The 20,553-nt window shown below is 38.4% G+C and overlaps 1 protein-coding gene across 1 annotated transcript; it reads right to left on the bottom strand.

Annotated features, from left to right (window-relative positions):
* Positions 1-11,132: 11,132 nt before the first annotated feature.
* On the bottom strand, positions 11,133-19,447 carry LOC134308119 (mitochondrial import inner membrane translocase subunit Tim8 A). Its single transcript, XM_062990652.1, has 2 exons — positions 19,243-19,447; positions 11,133-11,470 (listed from the first exon to the last, which is right to left on the bottom strand). Exons 1-2 carry the CDS (start codon positions 19,351-19,353, stop codon positions 11,309-11,311), a joined length of 273 nt encoding a protein of 90 aa, XP_062846722.1. The 5' UTR covers positions 19,354-19,447; the 3' UTR covers positions 11,133-11,308.
* Between the last annotated feature and the right edge of the window lie 1,106 nt (positions 19,448-20,553).

The raw sequence follows: 20,553 nt of genomic DNA, 5'->3' as shown, positions 1-20,553 counted from the left end.
TAACATGGCCATTTGAAAAAGGAAAGAGTAAGTTGTTGAAACAGTGGGAGAACTCCCTATTGAGAGTGTTGGAAATCACTGTTGCTAAAATGGGTTTAAGCTTGTGTTTAAAACTGTACAAGAGAGTTTATTGCTGTACTGAAAGCTGCGTGACACAACAGGCCATAGTGAACTGGCAGAAACTATTCTGTGCACAGAAAGCTCTATAAGAGGCAGTGCTTTATGATTTCACAACGGACTCGCTCTTTGTGAACCCTACCAGTTGTTAGAAATTTAGCATACAGGAGTCAGGAGATCGGGTCTTCAGCAGTAGAGTTTTATCAACACATACAGAAGTATGGCGCAGCTTGGTAGACCAACAAAATCTGAATAGGCATATTTTTGGGGAGGCTTTATCTACCCAAGGACTAAGGGGAGGAAGTAAGAGGAAGAGGACAAGATTAAGGGGGGTAGGAAATGGAAATGAAGAGAAGATGACAAAGAAGGTCTGATGAACAAAGATTGAGGAAGTGTGATAGAGACAAAAGGATGTTGGTGGTTATAGAGGGTAATTTCCCTACCAAATGGTATGAATAGGAGAGGGGTAACATAGAATACAAAATGAGGGGATCAGGATACAGGATGCAGGGATCAAACTGAAAGGATGATTAAGAATGATCATTTCTCTGAGGAGTAATAGAAGTAATCAGCCTTTGGTCTCCCTTTTGTGGTCAGGAAACTTGCGGAGTAAAACCAAGTGTATATGTGGAACTTTAAGCATTTGTGCTTTAATGCTGTAAACTTATTGAAGCCCACTGGATGAACTGGATGAATAAAAAGTTATTTTAGAACTTACTTGAGTTAATCCTTATTAAGGCTTATACCTGTGAATTACATCAATCCAAAGGAAACAAATTTGAACATTCTTTATCATTTTCCCACAGTAGTTAAGTCTGGCTCATTAACCTTTTGCCACATATATACCTGTGTTTATTATTGCTCAACCTTACATTACTCTATCTAATACCTGTAATAATATGTGCTTATCCAAATCAATTGTACTGTAACTCAACTATTGTATAACAAGACTTTTATGTACCAAGCATTATTTCTATAAACTGTAACATGCCCTTTAAACATGAACTGAACTTGAACTTAAACTGTATGTTCTTATTAATAAAACCACACTTGCTGTTGGATTAGTACCACCTCACTTAAACTATAAAATAATTTTTGGTAACACTTTACAGTACATTACAGTAATGAATCAGTAATCAAATGGGTAAAGATATAGTAATATTTGGTATCAGTAATATTTGGGTAACAATTGTACTTATCCATAATTTAAATATCAATTTAATTGATATTTAGTTGTTATTGGATAACAATTCAGTGATTGTAGCTTTAAAAAAGCATTAATTAAATCATAAAATTACAAAGTTACAAGTTATAGTTACTTAAAATTATATGCACATTTTTAAGTTCTTAATGAATAATAAGTTGGAAATTGTAGCCAAAACAAGCTAATAATAAAATGTTAAAATAATGTTAACAAGTAGCACGCTATTTTCTAGTTCTTATACTAATATATCTCTAATCATAGATGTCCAACTCATACAGCATCATATCCACTTAACAAATCACCCCAATTAAAAAAAAAAAAGAAGACTTTTTTTGTATTAGGTTTATCTGAAAAAAAAAAAAAAAACACAAAAATAATGCCACTAAGTATATTTTAACTTCTTTAACACTAACTTTGTTCAGAATCAAATTCTAACAGATTAAAAGTTTTGATGTTTATAAATAAGGGCAAACCGAAAACGTAGTTGTTGAAAAGGCAGGGGTCAAAAGCTGTGTAACACACAATACAACAATACCGATAAGAGGAAAAGCCAAAATGTCTGACCAAATCTGGACCACTTTTCCGGTTTTTCCCCTCGTATTTATTCCAAATTCTAACTGAGCAGGTGGAACAGGTAGCAGGAAGTGGATCACCTGGGGTTGGCTTTACCCATGTGGTGTACTTTTTTGTTTTTTATCCAGTTATTATTAAAGTAAGATGGACGTTTTATTTTCTTTTTGACTGACCTGTCAGATTCATTACATCTCATCGGTCCCACCAATGTTAATGGCCTTTTCTCGAGAATTACCTTACCAGTTACCAGTAAATTTAGCACATTTAGGTGTCGTTAACTGCCGCTTTACTCCACATGGATCCTCAGGCAGCTAACTGACTGACTGATTAAAAAAGTTTCTGTTGCAACAATTAGATGCAATAGAAACTCTAGACTATAAAAAATGGGACATTTAGGGTTCTGGTAGAGAGCAAAAATAATCTTAATAATCATAAATGTTAATATTGTTATCATCAAGTATTATCAAGTATGACAATTGTAATAATATACAAAACTTCGAAAAGGAAAAAAATAAAAGAACTAGCTATTCCAATGCATTTAAAGGATAAAATAAATATCAATCCATTGTAGCTCAGTAGGACAGATGTGTAAACGCAGTGTGCCACATTGAGTGATGGTGAACGAGTAAGTGGGTGTTCAAATCTCGAACAGCAGTGCATTCACTTATGTATCTTTTCTATAATGGCAGTGAAATCTCTATTTGATGAACAATTGATTCATTAAACAACTGTAACTTATTTTTCTAAAAATAAACACCTTTACACATAAAATGTAAATTTAAAGGGTAAATTATATGCCTTTAACCTCTGGTTGAGTCATGTAGTAATTAAGCAATGTGGAGCAGGTGGGAAATCTGCAAGAAAACACCTGATACCAATTCCTGCTTTACACTATATAAGCTCTTGTATTGGTGGTCAGACATCCTGTGCCACACTACTCAGCTAGAAAACTTGGCGTGTTGGTCGATGAGGTCAACTTAAACCACCACATTATTTTTGTTAAATTAAATAATACTGTTACAAATACTGCAAAAAAAAGAGCATGGCAGGAAATAACAGACAAAATCATTTCTGTGGGACAGGAATGGAAAAGAACAGCAGATGATGTAAGGGCAAAATGGCAAAACTATGCCAGCATAACTAAAAGGAAGGCTGCAGCTCTAAGGAGAGGACAAAACAGGACTGGTGGTGAGAGAAGCAGTGTGCCACCTCTCACTCCTGAGAAGGAGAAAGTTTTGGCAGTCTTGGGACCAGAAGTGCTGGAGGGATTCCCAGGGGGTATAGATGTCTGTGGCATACAGACCTCCCAGACTTCAACCCCCCACCCACCTCCTTCTGGCCCACCATCGTCTGGCCCATTGCAGTGTGATCCCCAGGGCCCTTCAACATCAGGGACTCCTACACCAAGGCCCTCCACATCTGCTATCCCTCCACAGGGACACTCAACATTACACACTCCCTGGCATGGCCATCAGTTTATCAGTGTCCCCTGGACCCCCAGAATCCCCTAAGTCTGGGAGCTCAACTACAGAAGCTGCTGTCTCACAATATTGTGTCACAATATATTTCCCCACCTCTGAGGGTAAGTTAATATTGCCAACATATAAATATTGCATTATATAAAGTGCTGGTTTCACAAGGAGTAATTTTGTTTTTCTTGAACAGACCCTGAGTGATCCTTCCTGCAATCCTTTTAGTCCATTCTTTTTTTCTATTTTTTTTTACTCCAAAAAGGCCTGGAAATCAGGCCTACATGCCTTCCAAATTACAACCCCTTGTCCCAGTTGTGGGCGGTGGAAACAGATGTAGTCTGGCCAACGGGGTGCTGGTGAAGCAGTTATGCATGTGATGCAAGTGATGAATGCAATTGTATCAAGTAAATTAATTCATACCTCTGTATCTTTTACAACAGCCATGTTGAAATTGAAAGTGTTTTATTCCATCTTGAACTAGTACATTTTAATAATACCCTCATATATCAATGTCATGTAGTTTTCTGTAGAATAAGCTAGTTTGGGACTAAATTAGAAATATTATTGCTGAAAAACCATAACAGTGTGGGGAAAATGACAGTTGCTATTTCTTTAACAATTATGTATTTCCAGTTCCTTTTATTATAATTTCTCAAACATATTTCATAATGGTCAATCATAAAACAGCAGGTATTAAAAACAAAAATATAAGGTATTAAAAACAGGTGTTTAGTGATGACTGTATTAAAAATAGGTGTCTTGTATAAACATGTATTACAACCTTGCCTTGAATAAATAATGGATAATTATATTAGCCTTAAAAGTGGATGCATTTACAGCTGCTGCCAACAATTCCACCAGGATACATATGCCCACCAGCAGCATACCACAGCCTATTAATTAACTCCAAGTATTTCCTGTTCCCTATTAATGTTGCTGCAACATGTGAGGCCCTTAGCACAATGGCAGCGTTACAACGCATTATAGCATTAAACCATCGTCACAGGCGGCGTAGTAAGGTGGTATATATGAATGCATTTATACGCACCACCTTTAACCCCCTCAAGGTCCTTGCGGATGAGGCAATCATCCGGAAGTATCACCTCTCTTGGGCAACTATTGAAGAGTTGCTTCATTTTGCTCACCTTCACCTGGTGAGGGCCACTAGGCGTAACTACGCACTAAGTCCGTTTTTACGCCTCCGGCAGTTTTTATGAGGTATTGGGAGATGACCTAGGTGTCACCCGGTGGGTCGTGGTCCACCCGCGACACAAATTTGTCAATTTTATCAATTTGTCCTAAATGTTGCCAACAACGCCACCTAGGAGTTTAACGAGCTCTAGGAACTCAAATTTTAGTATTTATAAGGAAGGTTTTTCTTTGAGCCTAAGCAAACACAATGCTTTTAAGACCACAGGTTCTTTTTGTCTGGGGTGCAAGCAGTCGAGATGAACCACCACAATTGTCTGACACTTTAAAAATTATTTTTATTGACCATAAAAAGAATTCACATTAAAGTTACTCTTCTCAGCAGGCTAATTACTTTAAAATACTAGGGTGACTTTTACTTACAGTTCAGTACGACTAGGTTAGGGTCATCCCCCATACAACCCCCAACACACACAAATCAATACAAAACCAACACCTGCACATCAATCAAAAGAAAATCAAGCACACACAAAACACTACCTACAAATCACACAATTAAAGTACTAATCGATATAACCCACGCCCAATCAGTATTAATACTAAAATAAATAAAAGTACAAACAATTACATTAAATACAAAACTAACCCAAACAGAAAAGAAAACAGACAAAAAGCACATACGTAAAATAACCTCAGGGGATCTATATCATACTCAATTATCTAGACCAGAAAGAAGCCTAAAAATCCCATCCCCAGTACCCTTAAAAAGGGTTCAATCAGAAGAAGGAAGGAAAATCGTTGGGCGAAACCTCCCTCAGCCACAGCAGGACCAAATCTGTGTCTTCCCGAAGCAGACCCCGAGAACGCGACGCGGCTCAATGTCTCTCTCTCCTCCGCACTGATTCTCCTCCACGTGCTTCACGGTAATCGACCGGACTCTGCCCGGGAGTGGTAACCACCAACTCCCAGTGTAAGTCTTCCAAGGCCTGGGTGAAATGTAACACGACAGCAGCCTCCGGTGCAGCTCCTCTTCCGGTGCGTCTCGACCCTTTCGTCTCGCCCGCACGCCGGTCACTCGTGGTTCCAAGTCGCTTCCACACCGATCCCGAGGCTCCGTCTCTCCGGCTCTAGTCACCAACCTAGCACCCGCCACCGTACTGCTCCCCAGTCACTGCATGGCCAGATCTGCTCAGTCTCGTCACGCTCCGGGCAGCGAAGCCACTGCCACGGCCAACCCGCTCCTCTCTCTTCCTGGCTTCTTTTCCTCTTTCCCGTCTCTCCCTTTCCATTCGTCTCTACTGTGTCTTTATCCAAAACAACAGGTTAGCCCCACCTCCCAACCATTCCCATTGGTTGCTCAGTTCATGGAGCACAATCGTGATCGGCCGCTGTCGCTGTCCATCAAGCCTTATTACGACAGCAAGCAGTCATTAATTAGGGAGAGAGTCTCAATACCACAAACACCAATTTCACCCCTGTGACATAGGTCTCAGCAAGGCATCCATCAGCAGAGCTGTAACAGCTGTATCTTGGGTGCTGTTACAGCTAAGTCAGAGTATGACCTTCCCAAACACACCAGTGGACATTGCCAGAGTCAACAAAGGCTTTCACACCATTTTAGACGTTCCCCAGGTCATTGGCGTGATCGATTGCACCCTCATTCCAATTGCAAGTCCATACAACGAGCCAGCATATTTCTGCAGGAAATGAGCAAGGACTGAGGACTGTAGGACTGAGCAAGTCTGCTGGTGGCCTGCAAGTGGACCCCACACAGTGCTGTGGTGGTGGTTACAGCTCTGCTGCACAACCTTGCCCTTAAAGCCAGTGTGCAGCTGCCAGAAAATGAGGACTTTGTAAACAATGCTGATAATGTTAACCATCTATAACATGATGCGATGCATCCTGCAGGCCAAGAAACACATCTTCAATTAATAGAAAATATGTTTGGCCCATAACCCCAACCTACCTACTCACGCACGCTTGTTTTGTAAACCTCAGCTTTGTCCTACACTATACCTTTTATAATTTTACATATTATTTTCAGTTTAATTTTATTTTCCTTTTAGTTTCATTCATTAATTACTTTTATTTAATTTTACTTTTAGTTTTATTCATTACATTTATTTTACTTTTAGTTTCATTCATTCATTACATTTATTTTACTTTTAGTTTCATTCATTCATTACTTTTATTTTGTTTTATTTTATTTTACTTTCATTCATTCATTTATTCATTCATTCAACTGTTTATTTCATTCATTCTTTTATCCATTAACCATTTATTTTATTCATTCCTTTATGAATCCATTATGTACAGTTGATCACAGTGTACAGTCAAGTGGGAAAACAACATCCTTTCCTATACATAAAAATACATAGGGTAAGAAATTAAGGTTCACCACAGGAAAACATGTTCTCCTTATTCAGAGCTAAAAAAAATTATCACCACATTATATACAGATCAGCCATAACATTATGACCACCACATTGTCTCTACACTCACTGTTCATTTTATCAGCTCCACTTACCATATAGAAGCACTTTGTAGTGGTAAGTGGAGCTGATGAAATGAACATTGAGTGTTGAAACAAGGCGGTGGTCATAATGCCTGATCGGTGTACTGTACATAAAAAACACACATCACATTTCAGTACAGTACATGTGCTGTACCATACACCATAATAAATTTCCTTTTTTGTTTATAAAATGTATCTACCAGAAACAACAATAACTCTTATATTTCTCTATTATTTCCTTCTTTATTTCAATAGTGTTGTATTTTGTAGGTGTAATTGCACAAAAGAAAGAATACTTTTCTCAGCCAATTTCCTTCTTCTCTCTCACTCACTGTTTCCTCTGTCTGATACACAGTGACAGCTACTGGCAGGAGTCATTATACAACAACAAATAGTAATAGATTTATTTTCTTACCATTGCGCTTTCTCTGCACCTTCTTTGGGGCCATTTTAATATAGAATTTTACAAAATATAAAAAAAACACAGAAAAAAATACCATCCGCTGTCCGAATGTTCGCTCACTGTATATACAGAGAGAGAGAGAGAGAGACGGTCAGAGTCAACTTGTTCGTGACGTCATGTGTTTCGCGAATTTCCGTTCGTAATCCGAAATTTGTTGTTAAATTGAAAAAGAACACTCGTAACCCCAAAATGTTCGTATGGTAAATGGTTCGTAACTCAAGAGTCTAGTGTATATTATTCGACAAATGCAACTATATTCACATAAATACATTAAGAAGTCCATTAAAAACTACATATTCAAAGCACTTGCCATTTTAAATGTTTGCTCTACAAAAGTAATGTAAACTTTCTGCTTACATGGTATTATAGTGATCGTTATTTAACTGCGTCCTTGGTCAACAATGACGTAGCCACCAGGAACTACACTTCTAACCACAGGTCTACAAGTGTAGTTACAACTACACAACTTAACCACAGTAGTTGTGAATGTTTGGTGGACCTATGGTTTTGAGAAACACCTCAGTCATAACGATGTTTTGAACTATGCAAGTTACCAACGTAGTTACCACAATAGTTCGAACTGTGGTTTTGGAAAAAACTTGCATCGTTCCAACTATGTAAGTATGGGAAATGCACCCCTGGACAGGTGTATATATACACAGAGACATAACAACACAGCAGGTTGGAGACACTAGAGGGAGTAAATAACTACAGAACATCAACCTCATTGTGGCTATGAAATCATTTATAACATTTGATAAATAAAACATAAGACAAGGGTTCAAAGGGTTTAAAGAAGAGTCTAGCTTGCCAAAATACTTACTTGGTCTCAGTCTCAACCCTTCAATTTCTACCTATTTGGGGTCTAATCACCTCTGGGTGCTCACTACATTTACATTTTCAGCATTTAGCAGACACTTTTATTCAAAGCGACTTACATAATACAGTCTAAGCAATTGAGGGTTAAGGGCCTTGCTCAAGGGCCTAACAGTGGCAACCTGGCAGTGGTGGGGTTTGAACCAGCAACCTTCTGCTTACTAATCTTGTACCTTAACTGCTAGGCTACAACTGCCCTCACTACTGGAAGTTACTGTACTCAGGGCTAGTCAAATTTGAGTGGTGTCCAATTTTGACATGGCAGCATAGGTCTCTAACTGGTGGTTTGGGTTTTTGTCCATGTGTGACCACACCAATCTATAGCAGAGATGGGCACTCAAGTTAGCGACTCAAGTCCAAGTCACACTTTATACCTTGGTCTGGTCAAGGAACTGAGTATTAGTTTTGTCAGAATTGCAGACACATCCCCAGCCTGCATGTTAGTAGGTGGTGTTTTATTCATCTTGTCTGGTTGTAACAAAAGCTAGTGCATAACGCTGTTGCTTTATGATGAGATTGTTTGGTGGCGTAAAGCTGCGGTGGGAGAATCACAGACTGGACTAAATAATGAAGAACTACAATTGCCTTTTTTTTTTTCTTCTTTTTGCTAATTATAACTTTTAATTTAAATTAATTTTGTGTATGTATGGTTGGTGTAAATCCTGTTCATTCAAATATTTCTTTCCAGACCACCTTGGAGGATGGGTCCCTGCCGAGTCTGGTTCCTCTTAAGGTTTTTTCCTGGGAGTTTTTTCTTGCCCAAAGCAACAACAGGGGTTTTTGGTCTGTCAATCCTGAAGTCTGTAAAGTTGCTTTGAGACAATGTCCATTGTAAAAATTGCCACACAAATAAATTTGACTTGACTTATTCTACCAAGACTATTTTTAGTTTTTAAAAGACACACTTGAAGGACTATGTACGACTGAGGTTGTAATACACATTTAAAATGTAAAAGAAATTGGCCAAAAAAAACATAAAAGTAAAGTTTTTTTTTTTTTTTAACAAATTTATTATTCATAAGTACTGAGCATGAAGGCATGAAAATCTTTCAGCAATAAGTTTGTTTAAAAACTTGCACTGTACTCTAATTTAAAATACAGTCAAGACGGAAAGTCTGCACACCCTTTTCACCTTCTCCACGTTTTATTACATTACAGACTCATTCTATAATACAGTAGATCAAGTTCATTTTTTGTCACATAATTCTACACAAAATAGCCCACAGTGACAATGTGAAAGCAGGTTTTTAGACATTTGTGCTAATTTATTAAAAATCAAAGTGTAAAATATCATATGTACACAAGTGAGATGTTTCTACAATTGAATTGGAGTCAAACCTGTGGTAAATTGAATTGATTGGACATGATTAGGGATTGCCAACACCTGCCTATATAAGGTCCCACAGTTGACAGTGCATATCAGAGCAAACTCCAAGCCATGGGGTCAGAGGAATTATCTGCAGACCTCAGCTGCAGAGCTGCAGCTTTACAGGTCCCAAAGAGCACAGTGGCCACCATCATTCGTAAATGGAAGAAGTTTGGAACCACCAAAAATCTTCCTAGACCTGGCCGCCCGGCCAAACTGAGCAATCGGGGAAGAGGGGCCTTGTCCAGGGAAGTGAGCAGGAACCAGAGGGTCACTCTGACAGAGCTCTAGCATATCCTTGTGGAGATAGGAGACCCTATCAGAAGATCAACCATCCAGGCAGCACGCCACAAATCACACCTTTATGGTAGAGTGGCCAGACAGAAGCCACTCCTTAGTAAAAGGCACATGACAGCCCGCTTGGAGTTTGTCAAAAGGCACCTAGAGGACTCTCAAACCATGAGAAAGAAGATTCTCTGGTCTGATGAAACCAAAATTGAACTTTTTTGCCTGAATACCAAGCGTCACGTCTGGGGGAAACCAGGCACCGCTCATCACCTGGCTAATAACCTCCCTACAGTGAAGCATGGCGGTGGCAGCATCAGCATCATGATGTGGGGATGTTTTGCAGCAGCGGGACTGGGGTGACTAGTCCTGATAGAGGAAAAGATAAATGCAGCTGAGTACATCGAGATCCTTGAAGAAAACCTGCTCCAGAGCTCTCTGTACCTCAGACTGGGGCAAAGGTTTACCTTCCAACATGACAACAACCTGAAGCACACAGGCAAGAGATCAAAGGAGTGACTTCGGAGGAAGTCTGCAAATGTCCTTAAGTGGCCCAGCCAGAGCCCAGACCTGAATCCAATCGAACATCTGTGGAAGAAGCTGAAAATGGCTGTGTACCAAAGCTCCCCATCCAACCTGACGGAACTTGCAGGGATATGCCAAAAGGAATGTGCAAAGATGTCCAGAAACAAGTGTGCTAAGCTTGTAGCTTCTTTCCCAGGACAGCTTGAAGCAGTTATTGTTGCCAAAGATGCATCAACCAAGTATTAGGTATAAGGGTATGTACAGATATGTAATCCCTAAATAAACGATTTGTCAGTAAAATAAAATTGCATATTTTCTAAACCCTGTTTTCACTTCATAATTATTGGCGATTGTGTGTAGATGTTTGAGGCAGAAAATGAACTCGATCTACTATAGAATGAGTCTGTAACGTAATAAAACATGAAAAGGGTTGTGCAGACTTTCTGGCTTGACTGTACATTTATGCAAGAAAAATAGATATTATGTAGATATTATGTAGATATTATGTAGATATTATGTAGCAAAAAGTTGTTTCACAAAATAGCTGTGACATTTTTTCTTGCAACTGACAAGACTAAAACCATAAATTACATTTTTATGCAACTTATATTTATTTACCCTGATGCAAAACCAGTATTGGCTTAACAAGATATCAACCAGATACAACAATAAGACAGATGGTAAGAATAAAAATAATGTCTTGTTTTAATAACAGCTGCTTCACAACTAGAGTAAAAAAGATAACCATCCATTCAGGTCCTGGCTAATCTGTTATAGTCTCTGAGAAGGCACCTCTTGTCCTCTGAGTCTGTTCGAGTCTGTTGAGAATGAACTGGCTTGTGTCAATGAAACGCTCCACACAGTTTACAAAGCAGACCTCTGTCCTTGAGTCTAGCTTTGGACCTGGCTTATCCATGCATTTCTCCTATACAAAAAAGAAATCACTATGAGGCTCAAAGAAATAATAAAAGCTCATATATTATAAAATGTTTTAGGAAAACATCACACAAAATATACAAAGATATTATGGCCACCTGTAAATAATATAATAAGGCATCGCATTATATTATTTAATGCAGCGAAGATGGTCAACAACAAGTGGATAAAATATGCACAACAGTGACATTACTGAGAACCAGACATCCCTCCAAAATTGATGAAAAGATGTTAAAAAGCCTGTCAAGAGTGTGGACATTGTGGAGGACTATAAATATTTGGGAGTGCACATTGATAATAAACTGGACTGGACTAAGAACACTGATGCCCTCTACAGGAAGGGCCAAAGTCGGCTCTATTTTTTGAGGCGCCTGAGGTCCTTCGACATCTGCCGGACTATGCTCAAGATCTTCTATGAGTCTGTGGTAGCGAGTGCTATCCTCTATGCTGTTGCATGCTGGGGAAGCAGGCTGAGGGTGGCAGATGCCAACAGACTCAACAAATTGATCCGCAAGGCCGGTGATGTTGTTGGTGTGGAGCTGGACTCCCTCACTGCAGTGTCGGAGAGGAGGATGCTGTCTAAGCTGCAGGTTATTATGAACAATGGCTCCCACCCACTTTATGACACGGTGATGAGACAAAGGAGCACATTCAGTGCAAGACTCATCCTACCAAAATGCACCACAGAGCGCCACAGGAAGTCTTTTCTACCTGTGGCCATCAAACTCTATAATTCCTCCCTTAATGTGTGACATTATGGTTTATCTGTGTAATATTCAGTTTTGATATGTGCAATATTCAGTTTTCATACGTGAAATATTCAGTATTAATATGTGCAATGTTCAGTTTTTTCATATGTGCAATACTCATTTTTCACATGGGCAATTTATAATAACGTAAGCATTTTAATTATTTAATTGTGTGTATATAACTTTTTAACTTTAAAATTTTCTTCTTTTTTCTTTGTTTTAAGAGAGTAGAGTGTTTATTATTTTGACATAAATGGGTGCTACTGTAAAAAACCGCAATTTCCCTCTGGGATCAATAAAGTATTCTGATTCTGATTCTGATTCTGATTCTGAAGAGGCTTACAGCAACAAGGAGTGACTGGAATTTCTGGCAAGTACTGGTTGTGTACTACATGTGATAAACTCCTGTATTCTTCCTATATTCCCATACTCTGGGCTGTGGGGTGGGGTGGTAAGAAAAAACATCCAAGCTACATTTGGCTACATCAAGATCAAGTGTTTTAACCAAAAACCAATCACCAAATTCACAGTCACCTGACAAGCTTTTAGTGTCACCTCAAACTATAAGCACATTTTTTTTAGTTTCATATTAAAATGGTCTCATGCATTATTAAATACAAAGACCATACAGAAGCATTTACATTTTCAGCATCTAGCAGACGCCTATCCAAAGCGACTTACATTACAGTTACAGTATACAGTCAGAGCAATTGAGGGTTAAGGGCCTTGCTCAAGGGCCCAACAGCAGCAACCTGGCAGTGGTAGGGCTTGAACCAGCGACCTTCTGGTTACTAGTCCAGTACCTTAACCACTAGGCTATGGCTATTACTAATAACGTCATAAGTCAAGGGTTAACCGATAACCACTTATTATAAATAATTGATTACAAATATACAGGGGTTGGACAATGAAACTGAAACACCTGGTTTTAGACCACAATAATTTATTAGTATGGTGTAGGGCCTCCTTTTGCGGCCAATACAGCGTCAATTCGTCTTGGAAATGACATATACAAGTCCTGCACAGTGGTCAGAGGGATTTTAAGCCATTCTTCTTGCAGGATAGTGGCCAGGTCACTACGTGATGCTGGTGGAGGAAAACGTTTCCTGACTCGCTTCTCCAAAACACCCCAAAGTGGCTCAATAATATTTAGATCTGGTGGCTGTGCAGGCCATGGGAGATGTTCAACTTCACTTTCATGTTCATCAAACCAATCTTTCACCAGTCTTGCTGTGTGTATTGGTGCATTGTCATCCTGATACACGGCACCGCCTTCAGGATACAATGTTTGAACCACTGGATGCACATGGTCCTCCAGAATGGTTCGGTAGTCCTTGGCAGTGACGCGCCCATCTAGCACAAGTATTGGGCCAAGGGAATGCCATGATATGGCAGCCCAAACCATCACTGATCCACCCCCATGCTTCACTCTGGGCATGCAACAGTCTGGGTGGAACGCTTCTTTGGGGCTTCTCCACACCGTAACTCTCCCGGATGTGGGGAAAACAGTAAAGGTGGACTCATCAGAGAACAATACATGTTTCACATTGTCCACAGCCCAAGATTTGCGCTCCTTGCACCATTGAAACCGACGTTTGGCATTGGCACGAGTGACCAAAGGTTTGGCTATAGCAGCCCGGCCGTGTATATTGACCCTGTGGAGCTCCCGACGGACAGTTCTGGTGGAAACAGGAGAGTTGAGGTGCACATTTAATTCTGCCGTGATTTGGGCAGCCGTGGTTTTATGTTTTTTGGATACAATCCGGGTTAGCACCCGAAAATCCCTTTCAGACAGCTTCCTCTTGCGTCCAGTTAATCCTGTTGGATGTGGTTTGTCCTTCTTGGTGGTATGCTGACATTACCCTGGATACCGTGGCTCTTGATACATCACAAAGACTTGCTGTCTTGGTCACAGATGCGCCAGCAAGACGTGCACCAACAATTTGTCCTCTTTTGAACTCTGGTATGTCACCCATAATGTTGTGTGCATTGCAATATTTTGAGCAAAACTGTGCTCTTACCCTGCTAATTGAACCTTCACACTCTGCTCTTACTGGTGCAATGTGCAATTAATGAAGATTGGCCACCAGACTGGTCCAATTTAGCCATGAAACCTCCCACACTAAAATGACAGGTGTTTCAGTTTCATTGTCCAACCCCTGTAGATTATCAATAGTTTAGCACAGCAAACACGAACAGTAAGACACAGTAAGATGGACATAAACTTCACAAGCAAAACCAGTTCAGCATTTAGAATGGAGCTTTTACACAAAGTAAATAGCAAACAGTTCATTACAAGGTTAACTAAACATGCTAAACACATTAAAATGCTGTCTGTATATTAAAGATTTTGCTGACATTAGTGTAGTTGTCATAAGATGATAAGCAGGGATTCAGAAAACTCAGGTTATTCTTTACAGCCCTTAAACTCGATGTTTTCCTTAAATTCGATGTCTTTTTTTTAATGTTTATTTAATTTCAAATTACCAATAAATAGCCACTTTGTTCAACGCTCGGCTTGAGCTGTGCGGTGAAGCGTCATCAAAGTGCGAATAAGAGTCGAATCTGCATCTCCTATGTGTGGAATACTGAACAGAATACAATATTCCAAGATTCCATCTCCAGAATTAAGAAGTGTAAGGAAACAATAAGCAAGTAAAGGTAAAGTGCAGGTTTTATTGTATTTTTATATTAATTTGTAACTGTTTCCAGTTGTATTTCAGTGTTCGTATATTATATTTGTGTAATGTTCAGTGTATAACTGTCAAAAACAACCCCATTATTTTACATTAGCCTAAAATATATGCAGTTCCACGGGACCATGGAACGCATTAACAGGTTTCCCATACTCTAGGCTGTGGTCCCATTCTTATGGGAAAAAATATCTTGAAACTTAATGTCTTTTAAACTCAAGACCACTCCCTGAACCGACTGACATCGAGTTTCAAGGTACCACTGAATATTATAGAATATACCATATATATTAAAGAAAATTTTATAAAAAACATTATTACTATTTTACTGCATTTAAGGACACATCACAAAAAGGTATTTATACCAAATAATAAACTACTTCCCTTACTTACTTATTTAACTTAACCAAATTTAGTTTTAATTAGACTAGACAAAAGTTGATTTAAAGTTCTCAACAAACAGAATACTATGCTGCAGTTAAAAGAATTAAAAGAAATCTAACATTTTACATTTAGGAGATGCTTTTATCCAGAGCAACTTAAATCAGTGTTCACCAGTTAAATCAGTGTCACCAAAACCTGAATTTTAACAGTATTAAAAATTTTCACTGCAAAGTCAGGTTAAGATATAAAAAAAAAAATCAAGTTCAGGTAAAAAAAACAAATCAGGTTTATAAATTCAGGGGAAAAAATCAGGTCTAAAATATTCAGGTAAAAAAAGTTCAGAAATTCAGGTTTAGGTTATACAGGTCCTTCTCAAAAAATTAGCATAATGTGATAAAGTTCATTATTTTCCATAATCTAATGATAAAAATTAAACTTTCATATATTTTAGATTCATTGCACACCAACTGAAATATTTCAGGTCTTTTATTGTTTTAATACTGATGATTTTGGCATACAGCTCATGAAAACCCAAAATTCCTATCTCAAAAAATTAGCATATCATGAAAAGGTTCTCTAAACGAGCTATTAACCTAATCATCTGAATCAACGAATTAACTCTAAACACCTGCAAAAGATTCCTGAGGCTTTTAAAAACTCCCAGCCTGGTTCATTACTCAAAACTGCAATCATGGGTAAGACTGCCGACCTGACTGCTGTCCAGAAGGCCATCATTGACACCCTCAAGCAAGAGGGTAAGACACAGAAAGAAATTTCTGAACGAATAGGCTGTTCCCAGAGTGCTGTATCAAGGCACCTCAGTGGGAAGTCTGTGGGAAGGAAAAAGTGTGGCAGAAAACGCTGCACAACGAGAAGAGGTGACCGGACCCTGAGGAAGATTGTGGAGAAGGGCCGATTCCAGACCTTGGGGGACCTGCGGAAGCAGTGGACTGAGTCTGGAGTAGAAACATCCAGAGCCACCGTGCACAGGCGTGTGCAGGAAATGGGCTACAGGTGCCGCATTCCCCAGGTCAAGCCACTTTTGAACCAGAAACAGCGGCAGAAGCGCCTGACCTGGGCTACAGAGAAGCAGCACTGGACTGTTGCTCAGTGGTCCAAAGTACTGTTTTCGGATGAAAGCAAATTTTGCATGTCATTCGGAAATCAAGGTGCCAGAGTCTGGAGGAAGACTGGGGAGAAGGAAATGCCAAAATGCCTGAAGTCCAGTGTCAAGTACCCACAGTCAGTGATGGTCTGGGGTGCCATGTCAGCTGCTGGTGTTGGTCCACTGTGTTTTATCAAGGGCAGGGTCAATGCAGCTAGCTATCAGGAGATTTTGGAGCACTTCATGCTTCCATCTGCTGAAAAGCTTTATGGAGATGAAGATTTCATTTTTCAGCACGACCTGGCACCTGCTCACAGTGCCAAAACCACTGGTGAATGGTTTACTGACCATGGTATTACTGTGCTCAATTGGCCTGCCAACTCTCCTGACCTGAACCCCATAGAGAATCTGTGGGATATTGTGAAGAGAAAGTTGAGAGACACAAGACCCAACACTCTGGATGAGCTTAAGGCCGCTATCGAAGCATCCTGGGCCTCCATAACACCTCAGCAGTGCCACAGGCTGATTGCCTCCATGCCACGCCGCATTGAAGCAGTCATTTCTGCAAAAGGATTCCCGACCAAGTATTGAGTGCATAACTGAACATAATTATTTGAAGGTTGACTTTTTTTGTATTAAAAACACTTTTCTTTTATTGGTCGGATGAAATATGCTAATTTTTTGAGATTTTTTGAATTTTGGGTTTTCATGAGCTGTATGCCAAAATCATCAGTATTAAAACAATAAAAGACCTGAAATATTTCAGTTGGTGTGCAATGAATCTAAAATATATGAAAGTTTAATTTTTATCATTACATTATGGAAAATAATGAACTTTATCACAATATGCTAATTTTTTGAGAAGGACCTGTATTGATGGTACTGGGGAAAAGCAAACAAGAGTAGATCTAATCGAACTCTTACTTGGCCAAACACGACACATCTCTGAGCTGGCTTCTTTCTCATGACCATGGCACAAGAGCATGCCAGTGGAACGTTTCCAACTTAAGTTGCTTATTCTTCCTCCTCTTTATAAAAGTGCACATCAAATACTAGTGCTTATTGTTTTATTGGTTGTTTGTACATAGATATGCTGATACTTGACTTCTTGGTTACAAAGTATGCGAGTTGAAGCACCAGGTAGTGGCCTAGTTTTTACGTTCGTTTTTAACTATCATCTCGATGGGATGTTAACATAACATATTTTTTATTTGTATGCTGCAGTTTTACAGTAATTTAGCTCATAAAACATTTAACCAGCCTGTTAGCCCAACCAGGCCAGCTTACAGTTTACTCTTAATCTCATTCTATTTGGATTACGTTAATACAGTATATATATATATATATATATATATATATATATATATATATATATATATATATTATACTCAAAACGTTTTTACGACACAACATGTCACATGTTGGCACAGAAAGTAGTGGCATATTTAAACATTTATATCAAAACTATGAATCCAATGATTTGTACACAACATTTTACATACTAAACTGCACTAAATCAAATGAAATGCAACTAACGGGACCTGTGTGGCAGGTCAGCCGACGTGCACAACCACTCTTGCACATGAATGTACTTGAATGATAATAACATAATTGCCATGCTACTGAAATATATGAAAAGTGAATGTAACATGGATGCTAACAGGGTAGCCCTATGAAAAACAAACGTAACAGGCTAGGCCGCTACCTGGTGCTTCACCTGTCATGCCTTGTAACAAAGAAATTAAGCATCAGTATATCTCTTTACAAATACCAATAAAACAATAAGCAATAGTAGCCAGTGTGTGCTTGTATGAAAAGGAGGAAGATGTGTCCTGACCCGAACCTGAATTTTTGAACCTGAATTTTTTGACCTGAACCTGAATTTCTGAACCTGAAAAGACAATGCCCCTGGAGCCCCTCACATCACTATATTATTTACTATACAAAAATGAAAAGTCCCATGCTAAATGACATGAATTGTATAATAGAATATAATAGAATAGCCTTTATTTGTCATTTATACATATACAGGTGTACAGTACAACGAAATTCTTTCTTTGCATATCCCAGCTTGTTTGGGAGCTGGGGTCAGAGTGCAAGGTCAGCCATTGTACGGCGCCCACTGGAGCAGAGAGGACTAGGGGCCTTGCTCAAGGGCCTAACAGTGGCTGCAAACATTTCAGTCCAGATTTGCCTCCTACTGAAAATGTATGGTGCAGCATGAAGAGGAGAATCAGACAAGGGTGGCCATGGACTGTGGAGCAGCTAAAGAGAAAAAAATCTACTTGCAAAACTGCAACATTTAGTGTCCTCAGTTCCCAAACCATTAAAAAGTCTAATTATTAGGAAAGGTGATAAAACACGGTGTTAAACATGCCAACAGTCCTATAGTATAAGTAAATAAGTTAATCATTGTGTTTTTAAAAAAAAATCACTAAGTCATTAATTGTTCATTTTAATGTAAAGAAAAAACATTAAACTTACCTTAAATAATTGCATATAAATAAATATACAATTAAAAAAAAAAACTGTAATGTCTGCGAGACATACAACCTATTAAATACTTAACAAAATACTAACAATTCAAAAAGTGGTCATATTTGGATAGTGGAATTAAGAACACTATAAGTCACAAAAAGTAGAAACATTTCTTTGTTTCGTTGTCCAGTAAAGAATTCAAAATGTTTAGAATGTTGTGATCTTACGTTACTAGTTATACATTTCGCCAGAGAACCAAGTACATGTCGCAAATACCGTGAACAGAAAGAACCGCTTAATTTGTACATTTACGCTCATTCCAGGTTAATTTTTAATTATCTTTTTCCCTTACCCAACACACTTCTGTCATTTGGTGAACCAGCTGCTGAAACCTCTGTTTTTGAGACTCAATCTCAATAAAGTGCTGGAGTTGTGGATCAGTCGAGCCTCCTTGATTATCCATCACTTCTTCTACTTCTTCTCTTCTACAAGAGATTTAAATAAGGTGTTAACTAGGACAATATCACATGTAATTCTGACCTTCGTGTACGTACTACACTTACAGTTTTACGACAACAGAAGGCGACACATGCCAAGAAGAAATATCGAGCAACGGCAGGCAAAGTCCAGTTCCGGTCGCGTTCGAGATTGCATTTCAAAATAAAAGCTGTTGGTTTTATATGTATCGTGGTGAAACATTTTCTTTAACCATAAGGAGACATCTTGTCCAGGCGACTTGTCGGCATTTACATGTGCAGTGGTGTATAAAGTACCGGAGGGCCATACTTGAGTAAAAGTACAAGTATCTTACCAGAAATTTACTTTGATAGAAGTAAAAGTCACCTTTTAGAATATTACTTGAGTAAAAGTCTAAAAGTATCTGATGTTTAATGTACTTAAGTATCAAAAGTAATTTGATATTAAATGTACTTAAGTATTATAAGTAGAAGTAAAAGTAAATGTTGTTAGTGTAAATGGAAGCGATCATTTTAAATATAAAGATTGTTCTTTTAAGCCTGTAAACCACCTTAACAATTAACCTGTTTTCTTCCTTTCATCTGAACATGATTTGTGCCAATTCATGATCATAATCAACTGTTGACATCACCTGTTTGAAATCACATCATTATTTAGTTGTTTTTTTAACTTATTACTAGCCCTAAATGTTCCTGCTCCAACGTTTTTAGAATGTGAGTCGATGTAAATGTAAGAAACACTGCATCTATTTTATTTGCATTTTCTATACTGTCCCATTTTTTTATTTGGGTAGTATATTTCAATAACAAAAAAATTATTTTGGCATAATTAATTTAAAGCAAAACTCAGGAGAGTTTAACAAAACGTGTGGCACATTTATCCCTTTAATGATCTGTTCTACCATTAATTTAAATCAAAATATTTGAGTAAAATAAGCTGTATTTAAATAATATTCTTTGGGGCCGTATCTACTCACTGAATGGCATGTGTTAAACAAAAAAAATATTGGTATTCTTACTTTAAGAAAACACCATTTCTAACTTGAAGCCAACAGCTGAAAAATCATGAATAATAAGTTGGATAAGTTGAGTTCTTGTTGAGATGATTAAAGGGTTAAAGACGTGCTGCATGTTCCTCAGCACCATGAATCTCTCCTATACTGGTCTAATACAGAAGTTATCTGAGG

The sequence above is a fragment of the Trichomycterus rosablanca genome, unplaced genomic scaffold, assembly GCF_030014385.1.
Source record: "Trichomycterus rosablanca isolate fTriRos1 unplaced genomic scaffold, fTriRos1.hap1 scaffold_48, whole genome shotgun sequence".
In the NCBI taxonomy this organism is placed as follows: domain Eukaryota; kingdom Metazoa; phylum Chordata; class Actinopteri; order Siluriformes; family Trichomycteridae; genus Trichomycterus; species Trichomycterus rosablanca.
This window is presented reverse-complemented; position numbering and strand designations above follow the sequence as displayed.

What these genes read in the sequence shown, in the direction of transcription:
- LOC134308119 (XM_062990652.1), bottom strand. Translation starts at nt 19,353, where the DNA reads ATGGATAATCAAGGAGGCTCGACTGATCCACAACTCCAGCACTTTATT. An exon ending in AAATGACAGAAGTGTGTTGG is followed by an intron (nt 11,471 to 19,242) that starts GTAAGGGAAAAA and finishes TTTTTTGTATAG; the next exon opens with GAGAAATGCATGGATAAGCC.